Here is a 24,020-nt window from a genome sequence, read left to right as displayed (position 1 = left end):
AGACAAGGCTGGGACTAAATCCCCCAGAGAATGGGGAAAACTGCTGTCCAAACATGCAAGAGGACAGAGATCAACAGAGTCTTTTCAGTGCTGTCCCTCCTGTGACCTCCAACACACCTCACACTCACTCCAAGACCTCCCTGCAAGTTTGCACAGATGCCCTCTGCATTCAGAGCCACCCAGGATGTTCCAAGCTCAGTGCACGTGTGCTCCAGGACCTGGCACAGAGAGGAGCCTGGCAGCTCCCACCACACAGCCCAAACCCAGCAGGTTTGTGCTTCCTATGCAAAAACCAGCACAGCTCCATCCTCGGCACTTCAGCTCACACAACAAACAACTCACAGGGCTGAGGCCCCCTTTTCCTGCCTGGACCAGATTTTTCAGCTGTGAAACAACACAAGGTGTCCTGGGAAACCCAAGCATATGGAATTTTCTTACCACCCTGCTGATTCATTCATGTGCAGCTGAAGTCCCAGACTGGCCTCATTCAGCTTTCAGTCCGGGTGCTCTGAGCTTCTCATCACTTCATAAAACAGTGCCTCTCCTAAAATGAGCTATAATTGTCTTCAAAGAGTTCCAAGCTATTTAAACCCTGCTATTTTTCAAAGACTTACCAAAAAATGGGGTAAGTGGAACATACTTATAAGAACACATCAGTGGTTCCACTGATGAATACAAAAATTAAAGAGATGGAATATTACTCTAACTGTGGGTGGTTCAAGAAACAGCCATGAACAGCCACCACCACCAAACACAGACCAAAATTCCTTTCTAGTTTCATTAAAAAAAAATAAAAATCAAGTCTAAGTCTTACACCTTGAAAACCATGACAACAAAACACCCATGAAATGCTATGTAGCCTCCTAGCTCTAGGAGCCAAAAGTTATAGATGGCAAAATATCTGGAAAGTTTTAGCCCCTTTCATTCCAGAAAGGCATTATTAGCAGTTCTGGCACTAACCTGCTTTAGTTGAGGAGCACTTTGAATTTTAAAAAGCTGATTTGAAGATCTAATAACTAAGAGACAAATGTTGTAAGCCATTCTGCACTTGTGTTTACACACGTGCATGCACATCACGCTCACACCTCACTCACACACGGGCAGCCCCTCTCTTCTGGAGGTCAGAACCACAGCAAAAGCATCACCCCAGGAACATCTGGAGACAGCCACAGCATTTAGAACAAGAATTTAAGAGGTTTGCTTGTTTGTTTTACAGGAAAACAAAAGTGAAATACTGACTTGAGCTATTCTGCCACCCAGCAGGCAAGAACAGAGGCAATCTACTTTCCTATTTCTGGATATCCAAATAACACTCAAGATACCAATTTATAGCCTGGTGGAGCACTTAAATGGTCAATTCAAGACTTATTTTTTACCTCCACATTTCATGTCCAACTCTCTCCATTCCATTGCAGCTACTAACTCAATTAATTTTTTTCACTTTTCATCTTTTTACTCCAATCTTTACCCATTAAGAGTTAGAAAGTTAGATTGCATCCCTCACCTTAACTCTTCCTCTTTAGTACTCCTCTCCATTTTCTCACATTTGCTGACAATTGTCTCATAAAATTTAAACCAAGACTCCTTGCTAGCATCAAAAAAGATTGTTCAACACCTTGCTAGGATTCTATTATGAACCAGTCAACAGAACTCATCACTTGAAACATGAAACTAAGTGGAAGGAGGAACTCAGTTTATTTTGAGGGAGTTGGTTTTGGCCATATGAGGAACACTGGAAGACAAACTTGCACTAAAATCTCCCAGTGCACATTCAGGAACCATCTTACAAACTCTCCATATTGCTCTACTGCAGGCTTTCAGCAGGCACAAAACAACTCTTCTTGCCCTAAGTTGCTGCCCTATATTCCTGTGGGATCTAGGTTATTATACAGATTAAAGCAGCTCCAAAATGCACCTTTTCTTTGTGTTCATCTTGGTTTGGAGCTGGCTCACAACACCCCAGAAATCTCCAGGGATCAACACCAAAACAGAATTGAGGTTTGCAGCTCCAGCAGAACCTGCCCCAGGCCTGACCAGCAGCTTGCACCCAGCAGATGTGCTCTGTGACAAGCCTGTGTCACCCACGGCTCTGACAATCCCTTCCCCATTCCTGCCTGGAGAAAACAACACCATTTTAAGCCAACATAAATAAAATCTTCAGCTCTTTCCAAAGGTGGTTCTTGACTTAGATCTTCTGCATGGCTTACCCAGACACCAGGCTCTGAATGCCAGTTTCAGCCCAGGAGATGCTATTCCAAGTGGAGCATTATTTATGTAAGGCATATTCCTGGAGCACATCTGAGAAGGGTCACAGTAAAGTCCTCACAGCCCAGGTTTCAGGCTATGCCAGCAGCTGGTTTTGGTCTGCCTTCAGTCCATATCACAGAGTTCTGCTGCAAGGATGGAGCCAAACAGGGAACTGCTGCACCTCATCCCACCCTGGCTGTGCTTCTCACCATCCACAGTTACCTGGCTTCCTTCCACAGCTAGAAATACAAATGTTCCTAGACTGCTTTCACCAAAAGCCCACCAGTCACACAATAAACCTACTCTAGGAAAGTCACAGCTGAGCTACCTGTATGTCAAACAAAGCCATCCTAAATTTTTCCCCTCAGCTGGCCCATTTACTGATGCACCAAACTTGGTTTCAGTGAGCTGCAGGATGCTGATATCACACAGCAGCTCTACAGAGAGACAGCAGGACCCAAAGCCCAGCTCTACTAATGTTAAACTGGAGCTGTTGCTCCTGTCTCACAGGAAAACAAAAATCAGGTCTTCACATTTAGAAAAGGTTTTATTTTCTGGTCTAAATTCCTTTTTTTTCCCCTTGAATTCAGTGCACAGTGTTTTGCAGATCCAGCTGCCCAGGTGGAAGGCTAATTTTAGATTCAGCACACCTAAAAGATTGCTCTTCCTCATTGCATACCCAAGTCAACTGGAGGGCAGCCTGTGACGTGCAAGCACAGCAACAGCTGAGATTGAAAGCAGAGATTGTTGGTTTAAAATGTTAATGGCTCAGTGCAACTGGGCAAAGAGGAGGTGGAATAATCAAGTTCACTCCATTGCACTGTCAACCTAGCAAAAAGCATCAGGTTATGAAGCTTTAAAAATTAACCCAACAGAAAGGAGACCGGCAGAAAGATCTTGTTAAGGACAGCCATACAGGAAGGGCTCTGTGGAAAGACTGAGCATCTTAATCCAGCCTTCTCCTCTTGTTTAGGAGCACATCCAGTTAAACAAGGCTCAAGACTCACCTGGCACCTTCAGCCTAAGCCTGACTTCGCAGCATGAATAACACAGCTGTGAGAAATTAGGCTGGCACAGACCTTACAGTTAATTTTTTTCCCTCTCCATGTCCCCTCCACGAGGATCCCAGGAAGCTCTGCAAGCCTGGCTCAGTGCTGGGGGCTCACTGACCCTGGGCTGCAAAACGCAGCCCCAGAGGAGTTTCTGATCTGTTCCTAGATACTGTCAACACACTGCAAATATGTTGCAAACACTCATGTAATTCTTCGCCCTCTTGAATACCAAAATACAATAAACACTGTTGCTATGTTCACTCCAGGCTTGAATCACTCCCATGAGAGAGTTTCTCAAAGGACCTGGAGCAGCTTGGGCTTCTTTTCTGCTTGCTCAACATCCCTCCCTCATTGAAATACCTCTCTAGCAGATGAATAAATAAAAAGGTTCCTTCTCAAGCATTTCAAACAGACCAGGAGGCAACAAGTGCAAGCCAAGAAAATGGAATTCCTTTAAGGTTTCTGCTTCCAGAAAACTCAGATGAGAAAAAGGCAACAGGAACAGAAGAATTCAGGCAGACAAGGCAGTCCTGCCACACAAGCAGCACTCAGTCTTTAAAGACATTTCCAAAGATCTGGAGCAAGCACAAAGCCATGGAACAAAGAAACAGAAAGCCTCACTGGGCCTCGGGAGCAGGTTGGGAGCAGCACACCAAGTCACAGCATCATTCACAACAACCCAGACCATGAGCATGGAACTCAAGCATCTTGTAAGGAAAACAAAAAAAAAAAAAAGAGATTAGTCTATTTACTGTTTTCAGTATTTTGACAGATAAAGACCCTCAGTCAGAGAACAGAACTGCATTAATGTCACACACACACATCCTACCTGCTTTCAATTTACTTCAAGGTCAAAAACAACTCATGAGCACAAAAGCAAAAATTGAAGAAATAACCAAAAAATCCATGCAGGCTCTCCTCACACTGCTTCCAGGTTCTTACCCTAAGCAAGCAGCTTAAACCTAAATGATAGAATGTGTAGTTAATTCTGAAGAGAAAAAAATCACCTAAAGATCAGCACATCAAAGTTTATAACATACTAGGTTTTCTTGTTTAAAATCATGTAGTGGGATAAAGGCACCAGGAATAACAGACAGGAGTATTTGAAAAACTGAGAAAATCCTGAAGCTGTAACTCATATATATACTTTTTTAAAAAACATAGATATAGCCATTTTGCTTATTTGAGGCTTAAACCTCACTCTATCAAAATTATCAATGCAAATATAAAAGCAGGTTGCTGTATGGAGGAAGTCAGTCTACTCATTATCAAAACCTTGCAAGAAATACATATGATCACTATTTCATTCAGACACACAGAACTACACAAAACTCTATTCCTACTACAGAGAGCAATTTTATGCGGGAGATGCCTCATGAACAAAAATTCCACAACTTTTCTACTAAAGGTCTAAACCAGAAGAAAGCCCTACTACACTTTAATGCTTGGCTTAATTACCCTCAAAATACACCAAATTTTGTACATGAACACCACTACATATCCCTTCCTTCTCAGACGAATGTGCAGAAAAGAACTACTAAGGCTTACTCTTAGGAGAAAATGGAAAGCACATGGCTGGTTCAGATGCCTCAGACCAGGCCATAAAAGCAAAGAGAGGCTAATTATCAAATTACTGCAGTGGCAATGAACAGTAACTTACCCAACAGACTCTTACCATGCTTCCCTTTCCCTGGCTTAACCCAACCTAAGCAGCTAGAGCCAGAATTAAAGCAATTTTAGCAGTAGTCTGCCACTGCTGATGTTCATCTGCATATCTCTGACCAGACTTTTGCTCACATATTTAGTAGTTTCACAGAGAGTATCCCCTGTGAGAAGTCACAGTGCCTTTAGCCCAGGCTGTTTTGTCCAGCACTGCTGCCAACCCCCACTAATGTCCCCATTAAGGCATTTTATCAAGGCCTTTGCACACGTGGGATGGCACAGTTGAAGGTCTGTCTCTACAGCACCAGCGAGAATAGCTAAGATGTCAGTGCCACAATTTACTAATAAGATTACAGCTTGTTTTCAGTAACACAGCAATCAGCTCATCAAGATCTTCCATTATGCAAGCAGCTCTGGGAGCAGCGTCATTTCAGGTTGTTTTGAAGAAGCCTGTTCTGCCAGTGATAAAGAGGACATGCCAGATCGTGCTCTGTGCGTGCAGCAATTCCCACCAGCTGCAGCTCTGCCCCAGAGCAGCAGCAAGAAGGCACAGCCTCACCTCCTGCCCTGGCATTCCCAGAGAGAGCAGAAAAAGCAAACAGCAGCCCTTTGCTCAGGGCTGTGTGGAGTGGAAGATGTCAATCCTGAGGTTTGTGTGTATCCTGCTGCTCCAGCCTGGCACCTCCCGTGGTTTCTGTGCTGGGCAAACTCCAGAGGGTGGTGGAACACTGGCAAAGAGAAGCTGTGGATATCCCATCCCTGGAAGTGTTTGGAACAACCTGACCTGATCATGGGCATCCCTTCCCATGGGTCACTTTAGAACTTTGACATCTTTAAGGTCTCTTCCAACCCAACCCATTCCATTAATCTGTTACCTCCACACAGCTTTGGATCTCAACTAAAGCAGAGGCTGTAACTTTCCTGACAATAAGTGTCTCTATCAAAGCATTTAAGAAACTCCATCTCTACTTCCTTGTCTCAGGTCTTCATCTGGAATTGATTTGTCTCTCCTCCATCTAGTAAGGGGCTAAATAAACAAGCTAAGGAATAGGGAAAGTTGCCTTTAATTACAGATCTGCCTAGAGGCATCTCTGACTGAAACTCAGAGCAGAACAAGAACAGGATTGATAACCCCATGCAGATACAGCCAAATTAAAAATATTCAAAGCATGTTTAGCTCAGACTATTAGGTGTGTGTCTGTCCCACCACGCTAGGGCTTGTTTTGGCCTCAGAAGACACCAGCCATCCTCTCTGTGCATGGCTTTGTGTTTGACTGTAAGGTCACAGTGGACGAGCCTGTTGTTCACTTTCCCTGCATTAGCAGGGTAAGCCAAACAGGAAAGGGCTTTCATCCAAAGGGAAATCCTGCTGGGAGAAAGAGGTACCTGGCCAAAACAAATCTTTAGTAGTACTGGGATCTTTAATGTGATTGTGAGTTGATGAAGCTGATCTACAGCATGATTAGATGTCAGCCATTAATTAAAATGTGGCATTCCTAACGTTATTTCCATCTCCACTGAATCCATGTCCATTCAAACACATCAGCAGGTTTGTCCATGTCCTTGTCCACAAGGACCTGCTCTGCCTTTCCAATTCCACCTATCAGCATGGCAGCAGGATCCCAAACCCCTCAGCCCAGCTGGCATGGGGCTACAAACCCCACAGCCCAGCAGCTCCCACACCTTGTCCTCACCCACTCCCCTCTCCCGTACAGAAGCAGCCCCGGGCTGAGCCTGTGCACAGGAGTGCCAAGAGGAAAGCAGCAGCCAGGGAATCACTGCCCTTTGGTGACTTTGCTGTCACAGCCCCGAGCACACACTGCCAGGGATTCTGCTGAGGCCAATGAGTCAACACCTCCCAGTCACTCACACATCCTCAAAACACACCACCGTTACCCCAGCTGAGGCACCTTTACTTCATTGCCATCACTGCTGGCACTTCAGAGAGATGCTCAGCCTGTGCACACCTCAGACACTCAGCTGAGGGACCAAGGGCTGAGGGACCACTTGGCTTCCAGAGGAAAGGCTGCCAGCATGTTTGAATCCACTCTGGAAGGCTGTGAACTTATTTCTTGTGTGATCATTCATTAATGCCTTTGCCTTTTACTGAAGCAGGTTCACACATTGTCCTACAGCTTCCCAAATGTTGAACTTGGAGTAAATCAGGGTGTTAGAACTCATCCTTATTTCTTCTTCTAGCCCATTCTACCAGCTGTACCTGCAGTAGAGCACAGAATGAGTAACTGCAAGTTGTTGCTCAGCTGCATGAGAACAGCCCAGAGATGTTGGAGAGGTCACAAGAGTGACGAGCTGACCAGCACAGGGGAAGGAGGGGTGGAGAGGTGTGCTGGAATCCAGCTATGCTTCACTCACGAGAGCTTCAGGGATGCAGGAAGACAGGGAGGAGTCATCAACTCCTCGCTTGGATTTCTCAGGCCAGAGTTATTACACATAACACAAAGTGCTTGGCTGTAATGCTGCCATGAAAAGCTCTTGGCTGGGATTTATAACCAATTCTGTTACTGGAGTGTCACCAGCCAGCCCAGGGCCACCAGCTCTGCCTGTGACTCACCCCAGGTCCCACGAGCTTTACAGCACTGAGAGGAAGAGGAGGAGGGAGGCAGACCTGGCTCAGCAGTGGCTTTTTCTCAGTGTTGTTTTGGAGCCAGGACAGCACCACCAGCCCCTTGCAAGCCAGCAGGAATCTGACTGGGAACTCAACAAAGCAAGCCAGAGTTGCTGATCAAAAATAAGCACTGATTATGGTCAACTAATTAGAAGCAGGCTGGCATATCCTTGCCCTATTGGACAGGTAAGTTTTAGGTCAATCCTAGGCAAGAGGCTTAGCTACACATAAACACACAGACACCTCACCTGTGGTGAGTCCTGAGTGAGCAGGTGGCAAGTGCCACTTGGCTGGGGTTCAATGTTTTGGGCAAAGCTGTGAGCAAGTTTGAGGTTTGTGCTGTAGCACCTCCTCAGAGCTGACCACAGAGGTGTTCTGGCACCAGCACAGACACTGGAACTCAACTAACTCGTTTGGCAAAAGCCTTAAGTTGTTAACAAATATTTTGATTTTTATCAAAGAAAGCCTGCAACACTGAAGGTTTTAATCTCGTTCTCTTACACGTGGGTAATTTTAAAGTAGTTTACCATATCATTTCTGTGTCAGTCCCCCTGCAATTATTATTAATTTTTTTTCACAACTCAAATTTTGCCTGGGGTCTTCTAAAGAGTTTCTGTCTCGCTTTGAATGCACAGTGTCATCAAATTGGACTGGAAAAAATGAGAACTCAGATAGACACATGAAAATGTAAGCTGTGATTAGAAGTAAAAGCACTGTCAGCACATTCACCTAAAATCAACAGATTCTGACCACTACAGCAAGGAAACATTCTAAAATTCAATTCAAACTTCTCAACTGATGCAAGTACACTTAGACGAATTCTTAACTCCTATAATACCTAGTAAACAAAAAGGCAGAACAATGTTTGTCAAGCAAAGCAGTTCAAATTTCAGTTCTGTCCTCCACTAATTGCATGATAAATCAGCAGTTCTTACATCCACAAACCCCTGAAGAGCCCGCAGATCCCAAGGCAGGTTACACTGGGTCACAAGGAAGCATTTCAGCCCCTCAGGTGCCACTTCCCCAGCTTGCTGCACTCAGCCCAGAGTGAGCACAGAGAAAAGAACAGCGATTTCCGTAGGCTTAGTATGAGGGGGGAAAAAAAAAAGGGAATTTCCACAGGTTTCATTTCAGGATCAGGGCACTCAAAGCACTATTTTAAGAGCACACAATAGCCTGCTCCCCTCCAGAAATTCACCTTGCCCCCACCTGCCCCATCCCAGGCGCTGCCCGGCGCAGGGGGCAGAGCAGCGGGACCACCCCATGCCAGGGATCGCTCCGTACCTGCTGAGCAGCTGGGCACAGCTGGCTGCCCGCACCGGGGCCAGCACCCCCCGGGGCCGGGCCATGCCCCCCCTGCCCATCCTGGAGCCACACTTGTCCATGTCCAGCCGGGAGGAGCGCGGCAGTCAGTCCATCCGTGCCGAGCACACGCTGCTGGCCACGAAGAGCTGCTCCCCGTCACCCACGAGGTGACAAAGGAGCATCCTCTGCTCCCTGCCCGTGTCCCCCCGCCCGGCAGCAGTGACAGTAAATCCAGGCGAGCCCTCGAGCAGCGCTGCCCGAGGCGGAGCCGCCCACGCGGGGGACACGGGGGACAGCCCACAGGCAGCTCCGAGAGCAGAAAATAGCACCGAGCTCCTCCCGAGGCTGGGCTGCAGCTCGGGAGGGCTAAACATTAACGTGAGCCTCAGCCCACGCCAACAAGGAACTCCCAAAGGCAGCCCAGGGAGGAGGAGTCAAGCAGCCCATTCGCTCCTTAGCATTTGTACTTGAAGAGAACATCAAGAAAAGAACAAAATATCTGCCCGGGGACGTGGGGAGGGCAGGGGAAAAAAACCCCAAGTGCCTATTAAAAAAGCAATTCAGCGTTTCTTGCCATAGTTGAGCAGTGAGTAAACCCCAGCTGGATGTAAGACACTGGTGTTGAAAGAGCAGTGTAAACTCCTAACACCCACAGAGAATATTTTGCAAGATCCAGATTATTCTTTGAAAATCTCATTGACAATCAATGCACAAGTGAGCAAAGGGTTAAAGCAATCGGATGCCCTGTAGCTGTTCCTGACAGTTTTTGCTCTTTCCTTGTTATTCTCTCTGCAGTGTTTCAGTAACTCTCCTCTCTTCTGGCATTTTTTTATTCAGAATCTCGAAGTTAAAGGGATGAGTAACTTATTCAAGTTTTTTTAGTGAAGGCATACAGAGCTCATCCAGCACAAGTAAAAACCCCACTCTGTGCTCCCCATATTCCCAGTCAGGCTGGGTCATCAGCTCAGCAGCTTTGCCTCCTACAGCTCAAAGGGCAGCAGCAGCTGTTTTAGAGACAATCCCTCATCATAAAAGAGCCCATCTTGGTTTTATTCCTACTAACACAGTTTTTTTTTCCCAACCAATGCTGGAGCTCACCCTGCTGCTGAAGGAACATTGCCTCACTCTCCAGCTTCAGACCCAGGGCTGGCACTGGGAAGGTGCTGGGTCTGGGACATTGGCACTCCCCACACTAACTATGCAAAAGTATTCGTGGGAATCTCCTCTCTTTTCCTCCTTACCCACAATTCCTGTAAAATTTATTCCTCCACCCATAATTCAAAACTCAGGTTTATCCACATTTAGCTCCTCCTACACCAGCACCAGATCAACCACAGAAAGTGCCAGCTTGTAAAGCTCAGTTCTAACCAAAACCCAGAGAGCACAGGTTTTACAGCAGCACAGAATCACACACAGGCAGGTAGCACAGGAGGGACCTTCAGGACCACCTAGTCCCACCCCTGCCATGGCAGGGACACCTTCCACTGTCCCAGGCTGCTCCAAGCCCTGTCCAGCCTGGCCTTGGGCACTGCCAGGGATCCAGGGGCAGCCACAGCTGCTCTGGGCACCCTGTGCCAGGGCCTGCCCACCCTGACAGGGAAGAATTCCTTCCAACTATCCGTCATAAAAATTCACCCACTAATGAAAATGGTAGGAACACACAGAAAGCAAATTAAATATTTTTCATCCTTTTTTGCAGCTACACAGACTACAGTCGCTGCAGAAGCGTCACCATCATGTGTGACCACACACACTGCTCAGGATGTGAGACATGGGACGGGAGAGCAAGGAGGGATGACAACAAAAACACCTGCAAGAGAAATGTGGCTGCTCTTTGCTTTCTGTTTTTACAAAATTTCAAAAGCATTTTGTTCTCCCCAGGGAACAATCAGCTTTTCCAAACCGCTCCCCGCCGAGCACACCTTGCCCTGAAACAAGGGGTTGGGTTTCAGGCCATTCCTTCTCCTGGACATAAAATCACCTCTAACCTGCCAGCACGGCAAATAGATGGGCACCACAACCCATAACTTTATTTCTTTTGTCCCTCAGTGGTGTCCCTTGTCATTAAATGCCTTTTAATAACTCCAGCAGCCAGCTGATCATCCTTTTTAATGGGTCAATTTGCAGACAGAGCCTGCCAGACACTCGTACCAGGCAGTTTCATCCTCAGGTTTCTCATACAGTAGTAATAACTCAGCCAGGCTTGTTGCACAACTGGGCAAATTTAAAGCATCCAGATGAAGACAGAATTCTTTTAGAGTACATTCAGCTTTGATTACTCACACAAAGAGTACACAAGCACTGCTGAAAGTTTCTGATCTCTGGATAATAACAGCTGCACTACAGCCTTTCACATCTCCCCTCCTGTCTGGCCTTCAGTTATTCATGGCATTTGAGAGGAGTAATCAGTAAGTTTATCTCCTAGATTGTGCTTGTGAGAAAAAAGGTGGAGGAATAGAGGCCAGCTGAGTCTGCTTTTTCCAAGTGAATCAGAATAAATATTCCAGCTCTGGTTTTGAGCTCTCCAGCATGTTTCATGCTCCAGGACAGTCTTCCTGGCATCATCAGAGATGAGACAAGCTCACTAGGATAAGATTATCTGGATCACAGGAGCTGAATCTTACTCAAATATGGAGACAAAGAGACACATGATGCTCTCAGCAGCCAATTAGTTCAAATGAATCACGGGAACAGACCCAGCGCTGTTACCGTCACCACTTTAGTGCACAAGTTGTTTCTGAAGGTATCCACACATCCTGCCAAGCTGACATGACTTGGCCTGACTTTTTCAGGATCAAAAGGAGCTGGGAAAACATCCGACATGCTTTTGGATAGTCAGGAATTTCAGCAGACCTAAAGACTGGAGGAGGTCCCTGCAGTCTGGGAGAGCTGCCTCTGCATGGTGCCTGGCAGAGCTGGGCACCAGAGCCTTCAGGTCAGCTGGAATAAAACATCCATGGGCTGCATTGCAAGATCTTATGGCAGCTTTACATTTTTCAAGCATCCCAAAATCAGTTTGTTACCCTGAAAAATGAATGCAAGTGACACACTGCAATGTGGAGTTGGAAAACTTATTCAATTCCTTTTTTCTCAGGTTTATTTTGAGGATATATAACATTAGGAAAATCTGAAAATCATTTATCCCCGTTCAATCCATCACATAAGGAAATCCTCAAGTGCTGCTACCCATCCATCACACAGACTCAGTGAGATTAAGGGATTATTCCAGTTTCTGGAGTCACTAAATCAGTGAGATTATCCAAGCCCAGCTTGCTCCCAGTCTGGCAGGGAGCAGCAGCCGGGCTGTGGCCTGGGGCACAGAGTGAGCTGCAGCCAGGTCTGGGCAAGGCAGCAGCTCCCAGCAGCTGGGCCTGCCACACATCTGGTTCTGCTCTGCCTGAGCTGGGAGGGAAAACCAGCACCTCACAGGGAAAGAGCTGCCAAAAACAGCCCCAGCAACACTCAGGCCCTACAAAGTGTTTCCACTCATGACTTCACTGCATGAGACAAGAACTAATCTGTCATCCTGCTGGGAGGATGCCCAGGGAGCTGGAGGATCAATAATCAATATTAATAAAAATCAGTATCTCCAGCTGCCTACCCTGTTTGAAAATGTCCTGCCTTGGGAGAATCAAGGAGGTGGGATAGGGAAAAAAAAAAGTCTCTTTAGACACAGATGTATATTCAGATAAGTCAACTGTAAAGTTGCTTACACCTAATTACTACTGTAAATGTAATTTAAATCACCCCAAACATTTCCACTGCTCAAGGAGGAGCTGCAACAATAGGAGGAAGCACTAAGGCAGGAGCTATTCTTAACACTCAAAAACATTTATTCTGATGAATAACCAAGACTTACTTATTAATTTAAATTGAATATGCCTCTGCCTCCTGGGCACTGAAGGCTGTATAAAATTAGAAGCCTTAGCGGGTTTCAGAGGATGACCTCGTTTACCTCCCTGCTCAAACACGTGTCTGGTACCTACAGGGGGCTGTGCCTCGCAGGAAAATCTCTCCCTCTGGACACTGAATGCAGAAAGCAGTCACAGGCACCAGAGTAATGACCAGCAAGCTGCTTGTTCACTTCCTCCAAGCAGGGGGACCTATTATCCCTGCAGCCAGGTGACAAGGGCCACACGTCCCTCTGGAGGAGAGGCAGGTGGGACCAGCGAGCAGCAGCCAGTCCCCTCTCCAGCTGCAGGGAGTGGCCAGCACCTCGTGCCAGCCCAGCACACAGGAGTTCTCTGACTCTGCTCTGCACAGATCATCCCCAGCACCACCTCCACAGAGCACTTTGAACACCCTTCATTTTCACAGAAGGAGAATATGCAAAATCTCACGCCCCAGCTGGTTTCACAAACCTCATTTTGATTTTTGCACGTTGGATTTTCTGTTCCCTTCTGGGAAAGGGATGGGGCAATGGAGCAACAAATAGAAAGAATGGCAGGAATGGACTTTCTTCCTGGGGTGCCCCAGTTCTCAGCCCAAAGATGTGATCGATCAGGTTGTCATCTTGTTTATTTCCTGCAGCATAATCACTGCAGGGGATGGGCTCTCTGGGCTGAGCTCACCATGAGTCAGTTTGCGGGCATCCCGCAGGAGCTGCTGCCCAAAGAATGCCAAACATCCACTCCTGGGAGAAGTCATGCCCATGGCACGGCCCCACAATCGTGCAGCTACCAGGGTTATGAGACAGCTCAACAATGGCTACTGATAAGCTGGGTTTTAGTAAGGATGGTAAGACGATGAGGGGAGGAGAAAAGGAGTGACATGATCATAATTCCACAACTAAGCTATTTGTTAAGATTAAAAGTGAAACACCTGAGCATGGCCTAAGTACAAATAGAGTTTTCAAAACAATGTTTCATTTAGGAGGTTTCCTTGTTTGTTTGTTTTGACAGATTTTAGCCTATTATGGCTTTTATAATCACCTCATAAATTTTTATATTGGGCCAGACTAGCTGAAATTACTTCAGAAATTCAGCTGCAGAACCCCTACCTCCCCCCGTTATTGAAGCTTATCTTGTTGAATGATTACATTAAAACCTAAATCCACTCACCTAAATACTCCAGGATTCAGAGAAAAATAATTGCCAAATAAGTCCCCACATACATTGTTATAGGGAGTTTATTTGGGAATGAAATGCCCCTGTGCCCATTTGTGGGTAGATCCACCAGACTCTGAGCAGGGGAACAGAAGGACACCCCCTCTCCAGGGGAGCTCCATTTTCCCAGATCCTGATTGCTCCATCAGCTATTTCCAACATAAAAAGAAGATTTAATACAGTCAAGTAGCAGAAGCTCTTATTTAGCAGCCAGGCAATTTTAAGTGCCAATTATTCCACTCATAGTGGAACAACAGTTTTGTGGTACTCCAAAGTGCCATCACTTATCCTAACAGGCTTCTGTTCCACTTTGTCATCTCTTCAGCTGCAACAGGTCTGCCAGGATGAAGCCAAACTTCTCCGTGTGGAGAGAGATTACAAGTGGCCTGTAATTTATATTTGTGGGCATTCTCCTCATTTGTCCTCGAGAAGAGAGCTGGACTGCTGTTTAAAGGCTCAGAAGTGAAAAAAGAAGTCAGCATCCACTATTTTTGCTCTGCTGGCGCCTGGCTCTGAAGTCACCGCTCAGAGCTTGTCTGTACTGGTTTCGTCTATAAACGATGCAACAGCTGGAACAAAACTGGTTGAGATGCTGGATCTGATTGCACAATTCAGCTCACAGCTCTCACAGAGCTATTTGTAGTCAAGAGCCAGTTAACTCATTAGAAGAGGGCTTGTTTTTCCGAAATTTGAATGACGAAGTTTAATTACGCGAGTCTTTATGAAAACCAGGACTGGAAGATGCCAGACATGATGTGGCTTGGGGGCCGAGGAGGGGATGGAAGAGCTTGCTACAGACTTCCCAAGCAGCTTGGTAGTGCAGGATTTACAGGAAGAACTGAGGGCAGCTGAGGCTGGTGGTGTAAGATCATCTCAAAGGTCAGTCAGGGATTAGAGCAGTGTCTCTAAATCCCCACGTGCTGTTTGCTGTGTAAAATCCTCTCCTCTAACTGGAGGGCCAGAGAGGAGATGGGACACAGAGTCTCAGGTATCAGTGTCAACTGATGCAAGACAGATTTTTATTGTTCAGTTTACACCTGGTGTGCAAGGTCAGACTGGTGCAGTGCTCAGTGCCAAGGCCAAAAGAAGATTTTACACAGATCAGCCACTGAAAAGCCACAGTCAAAACCAACAAGTGAAAGAAGCAGAAATTCAACCTGGACTCACAGGTGAATTTAAAACTATGAAGTTTTCATAAAAATAAACCTAAAAACACACGAGAAAGAAATCGAAGCCATTGTTTTACCTCATAGCTCTAGTAATTTTGAAGAATAAACACTTTAACCCAACTAACATTCAGAAACACACATTTTAACACACCCCGGTGTAAGCAACCAAACTTTTGTACATTTTCTGACACAGGCATCACCTGGCTGTGTTTGCTGACCTGACTCCTACTCATGTTTTGGCCCCAAAACTGCTGATACAGCTCAGCCTGATCTGCACTGGGAGCAGCCACTGGGCTAAAACAAGAGCTACACATATGGCAGAGACGAAGGAGAGGAGGTGATGACAACTGCTGCTCTTGCAGCTCTGCAAAAGCAGCTCTTGGGCAGTTTCTGATAGGACAAACTCTTCAGAAATAACTGGAAGAACCCATAGGAATGGTAGAAATCAAACTTCCATGGTGGAAGCTGTAAATACATCACCTTACCAAAATGTTTTCAATCTGCACTGCTGAGGCTCCCAGGCTGCCTGCTGAGATACTTGTACCATGCTCAAGGAGGAGGGAGGGGCATTCTCACCATCAGATGGGAAACTGGCTTCCTCATAAGCATGGGAGTTAGGGACTTTGTCAATTAACTAATTAATTAGAGAATTAAAAGCTACCATCCCATAGAGAGGGGACTGAGCCCTTGTTTGAATTTTTTACCTGATGAGCTCACGTAATAAAGCTGGCTTCACAGTGTACATCCTCCTGGAACTCTGAGAGATCCAAATGAGCTGTGATGCCTGACTTAGGGCCAGTGTCAGAAAAAGAACTTTTATGGGGTTAAATGATATTCATAGACCCCCAGCTAGCAGCTTCTTGACCTTTACAAAGACTGGTTTTCCTTTGCCATCTGCTTTGGTAACAATGATGCTAATCCTTTAGAAAACTGCACAGACCACATTAGCAGAATTCACAGAAATGCCTTAAGCAGCAATTCCTTGATCTTATTTACCAGTTCCACTCTCCAGTTAAGTTTCCTTCCATCTAACACATTATTACAGCTAGAATGAACCTTGCAAAAAGGCATTCTCCAAAAAAAGCTTTTTCCAGGGTGAGTGCTGGTATTTCACCAAGCCTTGGATTCTCCCAGGGGAGCTGGCAGCTCCGTGCTTGCTCCAAACCCTTCCTGGCCTGCAAACATCCGGCAGCCTCGTGCCTGCAGTGCTGCCAAGGCAGTGTAGGAAGCACGGAGTGAATGAACTCCAAAACCCTTGGATGAGGGATATGGCTGCTCCCAGGAGGGATCCTTCCTCTCCCGTTACTCAAAGGAAACACTGCAGCTAAATACAGCTGTTACCTTTATCTCGTTTTACCCTGCTTGTGCACAGGCTGGAGGGAGGCCAGGGCTGGGGAATGTTTGCCCCAAACAAGGGGCTGGGAGATCAGCTGCAGGGATGTATACACTGCCCTGCATGCCTCACCTTCCGCTGGGGGACACACAGGGATTTCCTTCCACTGTGTCAGCCCCGCTGCTTTCAAACAGGAACATTGTCCCAGCTTTACCTTGACCGAGAAAAACAACTTTCATCAGCAAAGCTGTATTTATTTGTTGCCTAAAGAGGATATCCTTCCAGTGCCATTATACATTGGCCACCTGCTATGGGCTTCGCGAGAGTTCCAGGCTCATGTTCACTCAAGGGCTTACATACAAGAAATCCCACCTTCATTTCCAGTGTTCACCACTTGAAATCTAATTCAGAAATGAGAGCCTTCAAAGAGAAAAGTACAGAGGCAAGGGAGTGAGCAATACTCCAGATTTGCGCCTTTCCAATGTTTCTCAGTTATAATGACACATCACTCATGCTTCCCTAGGTGATCCAAGGATAACTGAGGAATATAAAATAACTCTTGGCCAGCAGCCTCCTGTCAGTGCTTCATTCATACCCAGGCTGCCCAGTTTGCTACTGCTGACCCACCAGTGTGCAGTGGCCAAGCAGGCTACCGTCACTTCACTGTGTGATGGGAGTGTGCATGTCCATGAGCACACCTCCCAGACCAGAACTGAAGTTATCACAGATGGCCAAAATTCCGTATTATAGAAGAACTAAACTTTCAGAGAACTAGTGAATTCACAGGGGGCTTGCCAGATGTTATGCAGGAAGATTCAAGGGTTCTGAAACTTTTCCCTCTAAAAATTTGAAAGTACAGGAAAGAAATACCAGAATATTATTTGTTCTAAAAGATCCCCAGTGGGGGCTGCCCTATTATTTTTCTGTATGATGAGAGCAAAGTTCCCTTTGCACACAGCTGGCACAGAATATTTAGTGGGAAAGATTGTCATTCTTACAAGAGACACAGATTTTAATAGCTCAGCAGTCCAGGCACTGGCAGCCCTGGGGGCTGATGGAATAAGTCTTGCAGATGGAAACAATTATTTAGGAAGGGAAGGACTCCTGCATGCACGGAGCAACATCTCACTAAAACTGAAGCCTCCCACCAACACATTCCAGACTCTTGGAGTAATTTGCTTTGGGGAGTATGCTTTAAGCTACATCAGCTTTTGTATTTCTTTCTCCAATCTTAATTGCAATCACAAAACACACTCCCCTGCAAACTGACCCAACGGTCTGACCAAACAGCAACAAATACCAGGAGATATTGCAAACATCTGAAGCTCAAACCAATTTAGAGACCCAACTCTTCAAGCAACAAGTTCTGATTTCAGACAAGCTTTCCACTACACAACACACCTGGAAGGACTTACCCACCCCATCCATAACTCTTTAGTAGATGACTTACACCTAAAGTCTGTGGAATGAATAATTAATAAATCACCCAGGCTGTACTTGAGATGTAGTTCACCAAACTGAAATGCTTTACAGAAACCAAAGTCATGAGTCTTGGAAAGGAACAGAATTTCCAAAAGCACTAATTGATTAGAAATATCTAATTAAGGCTTAGTCCTTTCAAGCCAGCTGCATAAAGAATATTTAATATAATATGTTGAAGGAGAAAAGTAACTCCAGCAGGTTTCAATTAAGCCTTGTTGCCATATGGATTTTGCATCCGCAGCAGGAAGGTTCAAACATCATGTCACAACTAAGATATTTTTATGTCTCCAACTGAAAGCATTTAAACTGCTTGGAATAGAAGCATATGGGCCATAACATCCCCAATTAAAAAATATTTTGCTGAACTGAGAGCCTAAAAGGCATATGAAGCTAAAATATACAATATTGTTGCTCAGGTATGGTAGTTTTTAGTGTTTAAAGGATGTAAAAAGCTAAGAGTGTATTGCATGTATGCCCTAGTGACCTCCCTACCCAGAAGAGAAGATCCCAGTGCAAGTCACAGAGTGATTTTTAAGGAGGCCCTGGAGGGGTGGGGGCTCCTTTTCTGGGCAGACAGGGAAAGGCGCTGCTCCTGGAGCAGTTTGCACCATCTCAAGCAGTGAGGGGCTCCTCAGGTCACCACCTCAGCCAACCTCCAGCTTAAAGCAGGGTCAAACACAGCCAGAGCAGGGTTCTGAAAGGTTTGGCCAGCTGGGTCTTGTAAAGAACCGAGGTGCCAGCATCTCTTTGGGCTCCCATTTCAGCACTCCAGTGTGTGATATTTTCCTTAAGGCAAGCTGGACACTCACCCATTGCAGTTTATAAAGCTTTGACAAGTAACACAACTCTCTATCCAACTAATCAAATCATACTGCAAAGTGGGAAACAACATTTATGGTTTTTTCCTTCCCATATCTTAAAAAAATTCTTCAAAAATGTGTTTTGATTAACCCAAGAGCTCAGCTGCTGTTGCTGCTGCGCCCTCTTGGGATCTTGAGCCAAACATTCAGTGTTATTTTTCTTTATACAGCTTGGACCCAAGAACCCAAATTCCTCTTTACTGGAAACAGATGTCAACCAAGTTAAATCATCCCATGACTCCTGCAGGAGAAGGATGTAAACAGCCACAGCTCACCCAGCTGTTACTCAGAGAGGTCCTGCTGACAAGTTAGGGTTCCCCACATGCTGCAGGACCTTAAAAATGCTTTGACATAGTGATTTCAGATATGTTTATCACTTAAATCCACCAAAACACATTAGGTCACTTCAGTTTACACTAGATTAGAGTTTGGGTCTTTTTACCAACATCTTCCAGAGTTTTGAGGCCAGAGGAGAAAGAAATTGTTATCTATGTTTTTATACATACAGTGCTTCCCAACAGAGTCTTAATGTTTAACAGACCCCACCCCTGCAAAAAAGGGCTTTACAAACAAGAAGGGGGGAAAACAGGGAGATTAAATGATGTGCAAAAGGTCACAAAAGACGTGCAGTACAGTTTGGCACAGAGAAATGCATCCTCCACCTCCCAGGAGGCTTACTTCAGCCAAAAGGAACTACCAAATTACAACTCTCACTAATACTGTGCTCCAAAGTGTTCAATCCAGGTTTTGCTATCTTTAAAGCTGAGAAAAATACCTGCTTGCTGCAGCATGGAAGAGCTCTGGGACAGAGACTGCTGGATGCAGATGAGAAATGATGCACCAGGTGAACAAGAAACCCTCAGGTGAATTAAATCCAAAACTATTCATGGTCAGTGTCAAAAAAACCACACTGGCAGGAGCTCCACTACAGCGTCCAAAGCTGCAAACTTTCTTGATGATGCCCAGGAAGCAACTTTTGCATACAACAGCAAAAGGAAATTAAAGCACAAAGTCATGGATGCTATTGAAGCACTTGCAGACTACAAGGCAGCTTCAAGGTCATGCAAAATTCATGCTGAGAGCTCCAAATGCCCAGCAAAGACAGGCACAGGGGCAGGCATTACAGCCAGATTCAGGAAAGGAAATATTTTAATAAATGCTTTCACAATAAAAAGTCTACAGGATTCAAACTGAGACCCCTCATCTGTAGGTCTGTGTCCATTCTCCAGGCCAGGCTCACACACCACCAGCCTCTTGTAAGAGGCACTGACCCACAGCATAACCAAAATGCCCTTTCTATACTACTTTTAGCTAAATTCACACACAAAAGTCCTATTCTTAGCAGCCAAATATTTATTTGTGCATTATTTTTCATAGCTCAAAGACAGGAAAACCAGGTTTAAACCACTAGTGCCATCAGCATAGCTGTGGTACTGGGGAACTCTGCAGGAACTAGGAGTGCTCAAAGTAGCTTTCTCAAGCAGGTTTTTGCAAGCTGGCACCAACCTCCCTGCTATAACAGTGACACTGCCAGGGACAGCCAGCCCAGCCAAGCTGAAGCTATTCCGAGTGTATTTACACAGACTAAAAACTACACAAAGCATACACTTTGGTAGCACCAGGCTTTAGAACATCATCATGTAGTACAAGAGGCAATATTCTCCTAGACCTTTAGATTGTTTATTTACCCACCTCAGTTCGTTCACTTCTTTGCAGTGATGGTCCCAGTATAACATTTTTAAGTTAAACTGTGGCATTCTGGCAACTACCTCAAGATAACAGGGTTTCTTTTTGAGCAGAGGTTAACACAGTCTAAAAGACCCAAGAAGCCTAAACAAGTGAAATCCCACAGAGAGAGGAGATGTCATCCCCAGGGCTTCGGCTGCAATAGAGGCATCCCCAACAATGCAGCAGCCAGATGAAGCCTTTCTGCCAACACGTTTTAAGGGTGCATGGTGGAAAAGGTGAAGAGAAAAACCTTGACCCCCACCAGCAAACATCCTTCTCGCTGGCTCAGAGAAGACAGCTTTAAGATGTCAGTACAGCCGAGACAATACCCCCATTCCTCACCGGGGCAGAAGCCAAATTCTGCGGGAAAAACGACAATTCAGGGGTGCACAACCTCGACATCCAGACCCCTGGGGCTGCGGGGCACGGCCGGAGCCCCTGAACAGCGCCGAGCATCAACCTTACCTGGGGCTGTCAGTGCCCCTGGGGCGGTCAGAGCATCCCTGGAGAGATCAGTGCCCACCTGGGGCTGTCGGTACCCACCTGGAGAGGTCAGTGCCCACCTGGGGCGGTCAGCAGCCACCTGGGGCCGTCGGTACCCACCTGGAGAGGTCAGTGCCCACCTGGGGCGGTCAGCGCTGCAGCGCACGGCCGGAGAGGAGGAGGAGGAGAGGAAAGCGGGGGGCTCTCCCGACCCGCATCTCAGCTGGCCGGAGCCGCCCAGGGCCGGGCGCGGAGCTCGGCGGAGGCGAGAGCAGCAGAGCAGACCCTTCTTCCCTCCGCCCCCGTCCCGCCCCTCCAGAGCTCGCCCCGCTCCCCGCCCGCTCCCGCCGCATCTGCCCGGAGCATCCAGCCCTTCCCGTTCGCCGCTGGCAGGCGGGGAAAGAAACGGGGATCCCCGCTGGAGAACCACGAAGCTCCCTCCCGGCAGAAGGGGATGTCCTGGGCAAACAGCTTTTCTTTTTCTTTTGTGTTTTCCTTTCCAAAGAAAGGAGCCGCGAAAATAAAGATGGGGGAAACAAGTTTTATTTAAGAGCATGGCCAAATATTTGGCCACGCGGGGCTCAGGGCATGGGGTGGGAAAAGCAAACACAACCAGGGCAGGTTTCATCATTTTTGCGGGCTGGTGTTGCACAGTGTGCCCTGTAAGGCTCTGGAGAGACAGGCACCGCACACGGGCAGCAGGAACAATGATCGTCACAAGCGGCAGCGCGCTCATTGAATTACTTTGTAATTCAGGTCCTCTTGAAAACAAAAGAGTGTGTTGGACGTGTGCATCAACACAAGAGCACACAGCTGTTCTGTTCAAACCCAGCACCTCGATAAACCCTTAGGCTACAAAACCCCTCCCTGTGGTTCCAATAACTGGTTAAATGGAGCTGTTTGCGAGTGCCTCTCTAGGCTGTAATCTACCTTCCATCAGCCTGCCAGCTGTGCTGAAAAACAAAGCCTGAACGGAAATCGGGGACATGCATGCTCAGCTTCTGCTGAGGGCTTAATTATTTCTTGTTAATTGGAGGTAGGGCTGCTTAATTTCTTAGACCTGAGCGTTGAAAAGTCGTTTCCTACTTTGAGAACTGACGAGCTGCAGATGAGAAAAGTGTTAATTGAATTATGAGTATAATAATTCTATGGCTGTATTGCATTTAAAATCCAGTAAGAACTACTACAGAGAGAGATTGTCTTGATCTTATTTATTTGAAATCAAAGATTAGTGTTGATGAGCAGAAACTATCACTGGTCGAGTGCTTGGTCCTTGCAAAAAAGGAGCTTATCCCTCAAGAAATTGGCAGCTGTCATCCATTTCACATTTAGGCAGCCAACACTCTGAAAGCAGCTGAGGTGAGCTAAGAAGGTGCTTAGTCTGGAGTGGGTTTCTTTCTCAGGAATTCCCCTCCCTCTGCCATCCTGCAGCAGCTGTCACCAATGCTGACCTGGACTGCCATGGGACTCCCTGCTTTGTTTTCACCCTGAGGTGGTTCTCTGAGCCTGGCTCAGCTGCAGTTTCCTCCCCAGGACTGAAAGCAGCAGTCCTCTGCTCTCCAGACTCAGGGAGCCCAGGATTTTCCCAGCTCTTTCACTCAGCAAAGCAAACAGCTGAGCCATGTAGGTAACCAGATAGGATGGCAGCAGCAGAGTCCTCAGGGTGTTAAAGGTCTGGAGCAACAGGCAGACAAAATTCTGGGTGAGAGAAGAAAGCAAGGAGCACAGCAGCTGGGGAAGAAAAGGAAGAACTGAATTGTCACTGCAATGATGTCTTGGGAAGAGGTTCCATTTTCAGCAGGATTTTGCAAACACCAGTGCTTGTTCCCTTCCCTCACCCACCCAACAAATGTTATGTCCTACAAAACACAAGTTCAAGCTGCTGTGTCCAAGTCAATGGTTGTACATATGAGGAATTCTAGGAGCACTAAAAGGTACCCTAGACAAGACAAGCTCATTGTTAGCACTGTTACCTTTTGAAAAACTAGGAAATTAATGAATGTTAAATAAGTTGTTACTACACTGACTTGGTACCACCTTGGTGGTGTTAATGGTCTTAAAAATGCTTTCAACTGAGGTGTTGCTGATGCCATGCTAAAGCTCAGCTTCAGGGTGTGTTAGTCAAATAACTGCAGTGGTTAAGATGATTCCAGGGCTTGGCTACTCCAGCCTAAGCAAGGTTTGCACTCCAGCAGAACTGGTGGAAGGAAACATGAGTGAGTACCTCAGTTGCTGCAATTCAAAACTCCCAGCAATGTAACTGAGCAGACAGGTCTGGGAATAGTGACACTGGAGGCACAGAGCAGCTTTCCCTTGTGAGCCCCTTCTGCAAAGGAACAGACAGTCAAGGCACAGGGAAAGAGAAGACACACAAGACACGAAGCTCTTCCACTGCTTGAAATTTATCTTTTGGGATTTGTGTAAAGCCTAAAAGGATTAGGGCTGCTGTGCTTGCAAAGAGACTTCTGGCCTCAGCTCTTATTGAGCAAGTGAAATACATCTTATTTTCAGTCACATGCTCCACTGTAAGACATCTGAAGCAACTTTTTAAAAGTACATAGTACCAGCCATAAATACCAGGAGAGTTTTTACGCACGGTTGAGTTAAACTTCTTATCTCAGAGGAATAAGTAGCAAATTTTGCCATTTTAAATGCAGTTCTCAAGGACTTTTAAAATATGCATATGTACCTTTAAATATACACACACACACATATTCATGATAGTTATTCTGCTCAATTTTGTGTTACCTTTACCTCATCTACAACAGGAGTCATCAGAAATAGGGAAGGCAGAAAATAAAACCTCCGGTTAGTTATTAACCAGGCAGAAACCTGGTTGAAATCTTGGAGCTTTGTCTTGCCCAAGAGGCCTCTGAGTCAGGCAGAGGTGAAAAAAGTCAGAGCTGAGGCACAAAAGCAGTAGATATGCAAGGAGGCAGCCTGGTCCCACTACTCACCATCAGGATGT

General features: G+C 46.2%; 1 protein-coding gene across 4 annotated transcripts in view; it reads right to left on the bottom strand.

Annotated features, from left to right (window-relative positions):
* The window catches only part of ARHGAP40 (Rho GTPase activating protein 40), a 37,023-nt gene extending 15,705 nt beyond the window's left edge, over positions 1 to 21,318 (bottom strand). For 3 of the 4 annotated variants that reach the window (XM_039728206.1, XM_039728208.1, XM_039728207.1), the window contains exon 1: positions 8,872 to 9,226. In XM_039728206.1, the coding sequence (XP_039584140.1) occupies positions 8,872 to 8,972 (101 nt within the window). In that variant the 5' untranslated portion in view covers positions 8,973 to 9,226. Of the gene's footprint in view, positions 1 to 8,871; positions 9,227 to 21,172 lie in introns of those variants that run through there. The other variant, XM_039728209.1, reaches the window with a different exon arrangement.
* Positions 21,319 to 24,020: the final 2,702 nt, after the last annotated feature.

The sequence above is a fragment of the Passer montanus genome, unplaced genomic scaffold (assembly GCF_014805655.1).
Source record: "Passer montanus isolate IOZ18808 unplaced genomic scaffold, ASM1480565v1 scaffold64, whole genome shotgun sequence".
Lineage (NCBI taxonomy): Eukaryota > Metazoa > Chordata > Aves > Passeriformes > Passeridae > Passer > Passer montanus.
The sequence above is the reverse complement of the archived record's forward strand: the minus strand, read 5'-3'. Positions and strand labels throughout refer to the sequence as shown.